We start from the raw sequence: 12665 nt of genomic DNA, 5'->3' as shown, positions 1-12665 counted from the left end.
AGGTAGGAAAACAAGTTCAGAGTCACACTTGCATCCAGGTGGTCTCCCAGCCATTCTCGAGGAGGCTGTTCAGACCCCTGGCCACCTTACTTTACCTATTTGAGAAGGGACCTCAGTCTTCCATGGTCGCTAGATTGTTTCCTTCTGACGGGCCAAGCCGCTAAGCAACTAGCCACCCATGCTGTGGATGTGAGCACATGGGTGTGCATTGGCGCACGTGGAGAAGCAGGGAGAGTACAGGGAGGGCTCCACGCATTTCAGAATAACACCATGGGTACCACCACGGAAACAGAGAGTGTTGGTCTAATCAACCCAACAGGGAATCGGGTGCTGGTGCCCAAGGCTGGCGTGGGTCCTAGAGAGCGCTGCGCTTCTTCCGAAGTGGGCTCTGGCTGCTGCAGAGTTTCAATTCTGCATACTGCACCTGTGAAAACAAACAGACGGGCCGCCGGTGGTTAGGTAACCCTAGCTCACCACAGTGTGTTAATGGCTCCCCAAGGACAGACCGAGGCAAAGGAAGGAAGGTTCAAAGGTAATGAATCATTTTCTAAACACAGGAACATGGAGGGATTAATTGCAGGAAGGATTTGAGAAGTCATGCATCATTTTTTGAGACCAAAATATTAAAAGCAGATTTTTCTAATGAGATGCATGGGTTTCTACCTGCTCTTGGCACTGCCAGATCATTTTAGTTCTGTGTGTGCCCGTTTTCAACCACAAGTACGCTTAATAACTGCCTCTTGGGAATGTTTATCTTAGTATATGATACAGCAAAACTTACTAAGAAATATTCATTTACAATTATCTAAAGTCTTGGGGAAAGAATTCTCTGCAAATTATATAATACATTTATGTTGCCAGGGAGAGGAAAAAAAATGTTGAAATTGATACCGGCCACAGAGTTAAATAGATTTCTCTTAAAAATGAATTGCATTTACAATGTAATGGCTAAAACATCTGTGATAAATATGAGCACTCGGGGAGTCCCCAGTGGATAACTGTCTATTGTGTTATTTGAAAGTGCTCTTGGGGATACATGGAGGATCTTACTAGCATACTGTACATCTTCCTCAAATGCTCTTTTGTAGCGTCCCTCTGTATTCATGTCCACTCCAACTGGATGGCTGCTCGGAGAGCTGGTGCCTGGACTATGTAGAGACAATCCTTGTGGTAGGGTGTGCTGGATGATGATTTCCTTTCTTTGAGGATGCAGGGACAAACTCACATTGCAACTCAAGTGATGCAACTCAGTCTCATTTGGTGTGTGGGTTTTGATTGGCTGACAGTGGAATGGCTTCATTTAAAGTATTGTATTACAGGCCACATGTGCTTACTGGTTTTTAACATTTGTGCCAAACTCCCCAAGGACACCATGCCCCATCACATATGTTGAGCTACACTTCGTCAAAAGCAGATACATGCAAAAAAGCACCCTTTCCTCAGAGTGTTTGGTGAAGGTCCCCTAGGGGAGCAGGGAATGACATACCTGTCAATCTTCAATGCAAAACAAACAGGGGCCAGGTTACTATTTTATAATCATGTAATGCAAATGTTAACGAGGAACCTCATATTCATAGAATGCATGTAATAGCTAATTATATCATAAAATGGAGATTAAAGAAAAATGGCATCATGAAGTCTATTTCAATCTCTAGAACTCAGAGTGAAGGGGAAAGAAACTGTAGGTTTTTCAGCCCGAGTCACTGCCATTGCCCAAGAGCTGCCATGAACGGCTTCTGTGACAGCGGCCCAAGGATGAAAATCAATACTTGATTTGGATTCTCTCAGATAATAAAGGGTTGTGTCTTTGATCATCATGTTGGTATTTTACACCATGGTCTCCCCATCTACTCCTTCTATGATCTCTATTCTCCTTGAGAGATATCAAGGCCTCCCCTCCTTCCTCTGGATTTATAGCCGCCTGATCTGCAGGGGCCTGGCTCGGGCTACTCTACAGGACTTTTTTGCCTGGTTTATTTATTTATTGTTGCCTGGTTTAATCTCTATGCATCCACAGAGACCAGATGCCACTGGACTAAGTGACCATTACCTGTGAATAATACTTCTGATCGATCTCCAATTATTTCACACCGTCTCTGCCTCTGTGTGTATGAGAGTGGGTAGGAGCTTTCCCCTCGGCATCCCTAAAGTCTTCAGAGGGGAAGGTATAGAAGGGAAGCCTAGGACGTAATTGGGGCAAGCAATAATAAAAAATAATCCTCTTGTCCCCTACTTCCCCTAAAATGCCTGCCGTCTGGAAGAAGAGGAAAATAAGCAATCCTCCCCTAGCTTGGGATCTCCCACTCTCCCACTCACTGAGCCCATCTTATCCTCCTCAGGGAGGCAAGTGATCAAAAAATGGACAAACACCATCACACCATACCCACACAGTGTGAGTTCCAGATCCTTCTTAAGTAGCCCTTTTTTGGGGGTAATTTTCCATAATCATCTCATGCTCTGGACAAAGGTTTTCCTGCCACCTCCCTGCAAGCCAGGCCTCTTTAAGGATTTTCTGATGCATTATCTCAATTACACAAGAACAGCCCTGTGCTCTTCAGGCTCTGGGGATGGCCAGACTTCAGTGCTGGGGTCCCCGTTGGTGGTGATCGTTCATTACGTACCTTTTGAACATCAGATGGTACCCTGGAGAGGAAGTCTAGCAGCTCATTATTGTCGATGGCATAGGGATTTCGAAGCTTCTTCGTAAATTTATTTATGCCTGAAAAATAGAAACACAGGGAGATCTCTTTGTCTATCTGTCTGCCTATCTATCTATCTTTAAAAACTCTCCTGACTGGGGGAGGGGGAGATTCACAAGTAAAAATTAGTGTAAAACAATTACTAGACCTCAAGTCACACACACACGTCACTGTCATGTGGAATCACTCACAAATGCCTTTTCTGGAAGGAAGGAGGGGTGGGGGTGATTCTGTGGGACAGGAGTTCTGCCATCTTCAACTGTGAAAATCCCATTACAATCCCAGCAGCAGGGCGGCAGACACACACACTAAAACCGTGGAGCTCATTGGCTTTTTTGGACTACGCTGATTAACAGCCTCCTCTGCTAGGAAAACAAACATCCCAGATGGGAAAAGGCCTTCATTAGCCCCAACAAGTCTCTGCTTGGGGGCTCTGGACCAAATGTAGCAGTAGGAGGTGAAGGGCGGGAGTCGCTTTTTTGTTGTTAAAAAGAAACTGCAGAAATCTCTCTCCCCTACTCCAGCTCATTTTCACAGGTTTCTCTTCTCTCACTGCAGAACAGAACTTGACGTGTTGATTGTACTTTGATGCTGCAGGAAACTGTGAAAAGTTATTATTGGAAATCATCTTACTATGGCTGCTAACTTAATTTATGGACCGCGACACTGGTGCGTGGGTTTGTCTAGTCAATGGAGTCCCTGCTAATTTAGGATGGGGACAGTGGTAATTAGAGGAGGTTCAACCCTTAAAGTGTCTTTGATGGCTGCACTTTGGGTGTGCGGGCATGCCCCGGGCAAGCTCCACCTGTGGTTTCCTCTCCAGAGAGATGTACCTCTCAGCCACCTTTGTGTCTCCTCCTCTGTTCCTCCCAGCTGCTGCTAAGAGCTCAGGAGCTGTTGTCTTTCCTCCAAAGGTCAACTCTTTCTCATGCTGAGTTTTCCAAGCAGAAAGAGTAAGGTGGTGGGCTTCTGAAGTTCTGCCACAGAGTGCTTGTTTAGCGAGGATCATACCTGAAGCCCTGGTTGATCCCAGTGATGCTGAATGAATTCTCACCTTAGATGAACCCTGACTGACTCTTCCCTCAAAGTCAAGGTAACAGTTAACTGTTTGACGGTCCCCAGCCCATAAAAGCTTTGCTGTTTTTCTTCATTAAATATTATTTTGCTTTCATCTAAGGGTGGAACTTTCTGAGTGACATTATACCTGATACATGCCAACCTCCAGTCATTTCCTTAGAGGGTCAGATTTACATCTGCTTTGCAAATGGGAGCTGGCCATTGTTCATGAGTAAAATGGTGGCCCGGTGGTTGGGCTGGGGAAGGCTCCTTACAAATGATCCTTTTTCTCTCAAGTCAAAGCTGCACTCTGCCTTTCTTCTCTCTACCCCCCACAGCAAGCTTCATGTTTCTAGCTAAAATTTCCCCCAGCGTTCCTTTAAACTAAAATACTCTCACTGTGTTATTCTAAAGACATTTAATTGTAGCATGGGCTTTTTGGCAAAAGAAAACAGACAAGGCAAAATGATGAAGGGAGACAAAGACTTATTGAGAAAAGATATATCTTCTATTGTTAATTATATACAGTGTGCGCATCTGGAGTCTTTACAATGAACAGCAAGGCAGGGATAATCTCACAGCCGATCAAAACACTGCATTCTTAGTCACTGAGAAGATTATAAACCTGCACAGTAGCTCAAATACACCAATAAGGGCAGAAGTGGCCCACAATGCACTGAGATTGTCTGTTTGAAAAACTTAGTGAGAATCAAAATTATAAGGCACTCCAATTGCATGCTTCAAAAGCACACCTTACTTTTTTTTTTATGTTGTCAAATGTCAGCAATTCTACAATATTATCTACTGTGTGAGACCAAGTGTCCACAGGGGCTCATGTACTCCTGGGTCCTCAGTAAGGGGCAATGGGTCAAGGAACAAGGGCTATGGAACAGGAATAGCTGGGCACCAGCTCTGGCATCACCAGGCATCCGCTGTGTGGGTTTAGGCAAACCACTGGACCTTCCTGTGCCTCATATTTCCTACATTAAAATCTGAATAATAAAGACCTGAGCTATAGAGTGTCCTAGGTTGATGGGAGAATCACATGGACAACGTAAGCATGAGGATTCTGTAATTTGGAGCTCCATAACAATGAGGGAGGGCTACCATCATTACTCGAGATGTCAATAAGCCAAAAAACAAAGGGGTGAGAGAAGAATCCCTATACTATAAGGCATGTGAGTACACACCCAAATTTGGAAGTTGTACCTTTATCAGCGTGACAGACACGCCTTTCAATATTTTTAACCTAAATGCAGATAGGCAGAGGGTCTATCTGCTCTGAATTTTAATTTTTTAGCACACCCAAAGAAGTGGGATCCAAATACCAAGGGATAACATTTGGCAAAGACACTGTCATTTAACGGTCCCAGATCACAGATTAAACTGATCAGTGGAATAGAATGAGCAATCCAGTTTAAAAAAAAAAAAAAAAAAATCTCTTGGAGAAAGTTGGAAAAACTGCATGACTGCTTTGCACATATGGCCACAGGTGAATAAACACTTGAAACAGAATTATAACACTATTTTTCAGATACTTGTATGAGTGCCTAGCATGTAGCCCTGACCTCAGTACATTGACGAGAGTGTTGAGATGGGGCAGAGGGTCCTTGCTTGCTCATGTATCAAACAGTTAAGTGCTTGCCACATAAAAGACACTGTGCTATCAAATGGAGATACAAAGTTAAATAAGTCATGGGTCTTCTTTTCAAGAAGTTCATAATCTAGCTTGGTGAGTTCTATCTACCTTGGAACAACAGAAGTATCCCAGATCAGAACTGAACCATCTATGCTGGAGAACAGAATGAAAGGAATATGGGAAACCTCTCAAAAGGGGCAGAAAACCCACATGGGATCTAATCCTAAGAAGTGCCTTGCCTTCTAGAAATACATCAAATAGGTGCTCAAAATTCAGTAGATACGGTTTCCTTCAGAAAATGTCAAATATCCCTCTTAAGCCACCTCTCACATCATTTTCAAAATCTACACTCCCACACAAGAGAGGTGGGTGTTGGGCTCAAAAGAAATGCCATCCCTGTAGATCACAGGTATGAAATTTGCAGACATATTAAATATTTGTCAAGTACTTGTTAAAGATCTACTACCTATATATAGCTTCTCTAAAATTATAGGTTAAAAAAGAAAGAAAAATGTGTCACCTTTCAAAACCTGACAATGAAGTTGGTGAGTCAAGGAATATTCCTTATGGCCATTATGAAATTAGGCTGCTTTTCAGAGGTTTATGTTAAATAATCCTGGTACTTAATAAGTATTTCTACAAAAATATTATTTGGGTGTACAGAATATGGAAATACAGAATATACAGTTAAGTAATTTTGTTCCAAAGGGTTAAAAAGAGTGGACAAAAAAAAGGGATCTTAACTCACCACTTTTAGGACTCAATGAAAATGAGTAACTCAGAATAAGAAACAATCTTCTGATCCTTAGTAAAGTTAAAAGGAACACTAGAAATGGAAGACATACGAAGTCATCTTCTACATGAGAAAGTCTCTGACAAGGATACAATATAAGAGATGTGCAAAGGAATGTCCTGGGTCCATGAAGCTTTAAACTAATAACTAATTTGTCTTGGAAAAGAAGTCCTAATAGAAATTGCTGAGTATATTCCAGGACGGCATGGCAGGTTTTACTCAATGAGGCAATAGATCATGTGTTGATTGTCAAAGCTTTTGACTACATTATATATGGTGAGCTCATCAATAAACTATAAGCCCTTGTCCAGAACATAAAACTAATGAACCAGACACAGAAGACAAAGCTCAAAGGGTTACTGTCAGCTTAGGAGAACATAATAAACTCCATGCTATTTAATAATTTCATCCATAAGCTGAACGATAAATAGAGCAATATCTCATTAATGAGATGCAAAAAGTTGGTGTTTGAAAGCTGCCAAGATCTTGGAGGATAAGATCAAAAGTCAAAGCAATTTGGGATAAACAGAAAGAGGGATTGGACTTCCAAAACTGATGATCAAAGGAGGAAATATAGTATAATCTTCTTTGTCGAGGGAAAGATGCAGAAAAGTCAAGTATGTACCAAAATGATGAGATCCTGAGAAACAGTGTTTGACAAGCTGACCATGCATTCAACTTACACCAGCTTAAAAATGAACAAAATATTGGCCAACTGATTATAGTAATTTTGAATCATTTTTTTAAAAATTTTTATTGTCATGTTAATCACCATACATTATATCATTAGTTTTTGATGTAGTGTTCCATGATTCATTGTTTATAACACCCAGTGCTCCATGCAGAACGTGCCCTCTTTAATACCCATCACCAGGCTAACCCATCCTCCCAACCCCCTCCTCTCTGGAACCCTCAGTTTGTTTTTCAGAGTCCATCATCTCTCATGGTTCGTCTCCCCCTCCGATTTCCCCTTCATTCTTCCCTTCCTGCTATCTTCTTCTTCCTTTTTTTTTTTTTAACATATATTGTATTATTCATATGACTTCACTGATATGAGGAATTCTTAATCTCAGGAAACAAACTGAGGGTTGCTGGAGTGGTGGGGTGGGAGGGATGGGGTGGCTGGATGACAGACATTGGGGAGGGTATGTGCTATGGTGAGTACTGTGAATTGTGCAAGACTGTTGAATCACAGATCTGTACCTCTGAAACAAATGAATCATTTTCTGATTAGGGTCAGACAACAGTTTTAAGATCTGTTTTTTAAATGTGATCAATAAATGGATTTGTAAATGAATTCTTAATGAAAAACAATTAAGAAAGACTGAGATTATTCAGTCTATATAGATAACATTTAGTACCTAAGGTATCCAGGGAGATACTTTTATAAAATGTTTCTTCTTGATCAACCGACCCTGAAGAGCTTCTTGATCTCTTTCTAAGGGTCTGTGGACCAATGTGCTAGCATTGTTGCAAAATAGAGAAACAATCAAAAACTAAGTATGGATAGAAGACTTTCGCCAAGAGTGAGGGTCATCAAGGCTCAAAACAGACCTGTAAAGAGGGAAATTAGAATATCTTTTTTCTTTTCTCAGGCTTGCTATAAGAGAGAGATACTTCTTTATATGGGATTTTCACTTTCTGGACAAAACAGAGAACCAGTGGCTTATGCTCTCTCAAAATCATTCCACTTCTGAAGTTTTATAAGTTATTCTGTTTTTTTCAATGACTTTTCCCAATTCAGAATGTCAACATTTGGCTTTCCTCGTCAGCAGGATTCTACTCCTGTGGGTTCTCTTTGAAAAGGTCTACATTTAATGGTTTTAGAAAAGTTGTAGCTTGTATCTGCTGACATTTGCAAGCTCTCAGCTTTTGCTTAAACATGAATGCATCTTAATGCAGTCACTTGTAGGTGGTAACTTCTCTGAACACCTTAACATCCAAGGATCCCTAGAAGGGAGTATCTATGGTTGAGAACTCAGCAGTATTCATAGGAGCCAAGGAATGGAAAACTATGACTGGCAGACTCTTAGGGAAAAGAGTTGATTACTTCTCCAGCAATTAATTTACTGCAGTGCACGCTCCTTCTATCAACCCAGAGCCCACCCAGCAACAGACACAAATATTCACAAAGCTGCTTGTCTTTTGTCCAACTGCTGGCTTGAGTAGTAAATCAAGTCATGCAGTTTATTTCGAGTTTGTGATTTTTGTTTCTACTTTTTTTTAAAGCAGCTAAACTTTATATAGGCACACCATTTACCCTGCTAAATTATAGCTTCCTCTTCTTTCAGGCACTGGTTAGGGAGTAACCACCTCCCTTCCTCTCTACCGCTTCTGGATTTAAGTATGGGGTTAGATTATTTTTCCTCCAGGAGAGATGAAGTGTCAGAAGCACCGTGGCAGGGGCCAGATCTACTTTTACATAATATAAAGGGCAAGATGCAGGTGTTTGCGCACTGTTTGAATAACAGTGTTTCCTGAAAGTTACCGGGCCACAGCAATATATTATCCAAGAGTATTTATGGCTACGAAAGCCCAAAGGGAAATCTCATGCACAATCACATTTTTATTTGATTGCAATTATGCAAGAGGCTATAAATATCTATGCTGATCGTTCAGGCAACTGGCCTTTTCAGGGAGGTCCTGCAAGTTTTGTTCCCAAAATACCTTCCTTAATCTCATGTTTAATTGCCAACAAGAGCATATTTAAAGTTGATGGTCGCACTTGACAAATGAGTCATTGGTTCTTACCTAAAATTGACCACTCGCAGAAGGACCATGCCAGACTTACCCCAGATTAAAATGATGTACCGGAGTGGAATAAAATACAAAACGATGGTGGTCACTGCCAGGATCAAACAGGCCAGGAACGAGAGGAACGGGACCGTCCAGTTAAACGTGCTGCAGACAAAGCACATCACTATCATTCTCTCTGACGCTCTACAGCACCTACCAGTTCATCTTGCCACGTTTATTTCTTAGTTACACAAATGAAAAAGGTCTACTGGAGAAGTCCCTTTAACAACCTGGAGAGAAAGTTCTGCCAAGCTGGGGAAGGCACAAACATCACTGAGGTCCTGAGGAGCAGGTCCCAAGACCAACTGCCAGCCAGCTTGTCAGAGTCCTGGTGACTTTGCCTTCCTGGAACCAACAGTCTTTAAGGGAAGACTCTGGCTCCCATAAGCGATGAAAGACCACAGTGTGGTCAGGATGGCTTCATGCATGGAGATCTTCAAAACAAAAGGTTAGTGATGTCACTTCAAAGTCAACAATTCTCTCCATGAAGACATGGTTGCCAGTAAATATTTAGAAAAGGGAGTATACTGTTAAGGTGCTCTGGTGCTTTTTTTGTTTTCTCTTTTTTTCTTTTTGAGAGAGAGAGTGCACAAGGTGGGGGGAGGGTGGAAGGGCAGAGGAAGAGGGAGAGAGAGAATCTCAAGCAGGCTCCACGCTCAGTGCAGAGCCCCACATGGGGCTCCATCTCAGGACCCTGTGATCATGACCTGAGCCAAAATCAAGAGTCCAACACTTAACTGACTGAGCCACCAAGGCACCCCAACTTCTGTGTTTTCGAATAACTTCTTTTTAGAATTTTCGGACTCATTGACTCTAGAAGGTTGAGTGCCCCGAAACGGGCTGGTGGCATTTGACTCTAAACCATTAGGCCACCAACCCATAGATAACACAGGTTATGTGACCACATGTTATGTTCACGGGGCCCCTGGCTCCTTTCAGCATATCCACTGCCTCCTTTGACTTGTGTGCAAATGGAGATCTGGAACATGGGATGTAGAATTGAACAAATAGTGGAAATCTTTGCATGGTCCTAGAAAATGATCTGTAAATCCCATGTCCTGCAGAGAACCCATGAGAGCCTAGGGTCCTTCTTCTTCCCAGTCTTTAGCTTCATTTACTTGGTTGTCTATTGACCCTTGACTTTGTGGCTAGGAACACAAAGAGGTAAAAGATTTGTCTCTCAGTCTTTGTTTTTTTTTGTGTGTGTGTGTGTGGTTTTTTTTTTAATGCATATGTGTGCAGGGAGATAGTGGGGGATGTGGGGGGACTAACCTATATCAGCTGCTAGGCACTTAACATATGCCATTGTGCTAATATTTTTCATATCATTATTGTGATGGTCACCATAATTCTTCTGAGTAAAGATTATCCCCATTTTACACATGAGCAAATTGAGGCTGAGAGAGATTTTTGTTTTATTTTGTAAATAACCACAATTCCATGAAGAGTCTAAGAAAAACCCAGTCACCTCACCCTCTTATAATAGACTGTAATCAATGTTTTTAATCTTTGCCCATAGAGAGGTACGTGTGTTTTTAATTTCTTTTTAAAATTATAAGCAAATTTAAACACCTTTTAATATGCATGCTCATCATTTTAGTTTGTTTCTCAAGTGATTTCTAGTTTATTTCTTTGTGAGGTGTCACTATTTGGGAAAGTGCTTAAGAAAACGGAATTTTAAGCATACTGACATTGGATTGAGTTCGGGTTCCATCTCTAATAAGCTACAGGAAAGTGATTTAATCATTCTGCACCAACATTTCTGCTCTGCAAAATGTGAATAATAATAGTACCTCTATCACAGAGTTCTGCCAGAATTAAATAAGAACTTGCATTTAAGGTAGCTAGCACCTTCTGTTTTTAGCACATTGTAAAAACTCATAAAATGGAAAGCAGTTATGATTTGTCTATTGTGCCTTGAGCTGTTTTTGCTTGACTTTTCCCTCAGCGACCTAAAATATCTCTTTGGATACTAAAGAAATCAGTCCTTGGTCATATTTGTTACAGTGCTTTTCGCAATGTGTTGCTTTCTTGTCTTTTTTTGTCTGGTTTATATATTTTTAAATATAAAATTATTTATTTTACATGACCAAATTTATCAATTTTTTTTCGTGGTTAATTTCTAGATTTGGTAGCACTTACCAAAGACTTCCCCCAGTCCAGCAACTTGACACCAACAAACTAAATAATTGATATTTTTCCCACTCTTTCCTCATGCCTATTTCTATGCTATTCTAAATTTATACATATACATTGGTCCATTTCTGACTACTCGTTTCCATAGTAAAACTTCTAGTTGAACTTTTTGGAGGGCAATTTCACATTTGGAGAAATGTTATATGGATTCCCTAATGCTCCAAATTATGCCATGGCAGGAAGTTTAGCCTACAGATCTCCTTGCACAAGGATGCAGGAGCAGTGCATGAATATCACAGTAATGGTTGCTAGTTCTTAAAAAAGGAAATAGCTTCAGTATCATTAATAGCACAATATCTAAATAAAGGGAAAAATCTAAATAGATTTCTACTCTGTAGTATTATGCAGATTTTTGTTTTGTTCAATTCAGCATTTATTAAGCATCTACTATGTACACAGACTTAGATAACCTTTATTCTAATCTCTTTTTCTTAGCATAAAGTTGCAGCTATATCTATCTTTAAAAAACAATGAGATCATAAAAAGGACAACCACACAAACAGCCCTGCCCCCAACACAGAGATTCAAAGCTACATACAGTGAAAAACTAAATTGCATAAATAAATGTGGGTACTGTATATATATATATATGCATATGCATATGTATGCGTATGTTAATAAATTTACAGATGCACAAATATCACATATATAGATTTTTATCCTGAAAAAAACCTCTGATGGATATACAGCAAGTTGTTAATGGTAGTTCAATATGATGGAAAGAAGGGGAAGAAAAGGAAGTATAGAGAATAAAGGGGGAATTCTGTTTGATTACTTTTATAATGGGTATGTACCATATTTATAATAAAAATAAACAAAAACAAGATATGGAATCAATTACAATTAAATAAGTAAACACAAACATCAAGCTTTATGCCTTAATTTTTTTGTTTGTTTTGTTTTTTGAAAGCAGAGACACAGTAGCAGATTCTGGACACAAATCAATGGATAGATACCATAGATTAAGAAGGATCCTGACTGGGAACACAATAGAAGTTAACAATTTATATTAGGCTGTGGTGAGTCATGCTGTAAACTTTAGGGTAACAACTAAAAGAACAGCAAAAGAGTCCTTACATTCTGAGCAAATAGATAAAAAATACAGATGAGAAAAAAAAAAACACTCAGAACAAGGACAAAGAAAACAATAAAAACCAGTAGGGACCCGAAAGGCTACGTGCACCCCGATGTTTATAGCAGCAATGTCCACAATAGCCAAACTGTGGAAAGAGCCAAGATGTCCATCAACAGATGAATGGATAAAGAAGAGGTGGTATATATATACAATGGAATATTATGCAGCCATCAAAAGGAATGAGATCTTGCCATTTGCAACGACGTGGATGGAACTGGAGGGTATTATGCTGAGCGAAATAAGTCAAACAGAGAAAGACATGTATCATATGACCTCACTGATATGAGGAATTCTTAATCTCAGGAACAAACTGAGGTTGCTAGAGTGGTGGGGGTGGGAGGGATGGGGTGG

The 12665-nt window shown here is 40.4% G+C and overlaps 1 protein-coding gene across 1 annotated transcript in view; it reads right to left on the bottom strand.

The window, feature by feature from the left end:
* Positions 1-323: 323 nt before the first annotated feature.
* MCTP2 (multiple C2 and transmembrane domain containing 2) overlaps positions 324-12665 on the bottom strand; it is a 193227-nt gene continuing 180885 nt past the window's right edge. The window contains exons 20-22 of the mRNA XM_032391275.1: positions 8979-9088; positions 2622-2719; positions 324-424 (exon numbers count right to left, since the gene is read on the bottom strand). Coding sequence (XP_032247166.1) covers positions 356-424; positions 2622-2719; positions 8979-9088 — 277 coding nt within the window. The 3' untranslated portion in view covers positions 324-355. The remainder of the gene's footprint in view (positions 425-2621; positions 2720-8978; positions 9089-12665) is intronic.

The sequence above is a fragment of the Phoca vitulina genome, unplaced genomic scaffold (genome assembly GCF_004348235.1).
Source record: "Phoca vitulina isolate PV1807 unplaced genomic scaffold, GSC_HSeal_1.0 scaffold61, whole genome shotgun sequence".
NCBI lineage: Eukaryota > Metazoa > Chordata > Mammalia > Carnivora > Phocidae > Phoca > Phoca vitulina.
The sequence above is the reverse complement of the archived record's forward strand: the minus strand, read 5'-3'. Positions and strand labels throughout refer to the sequence as shown.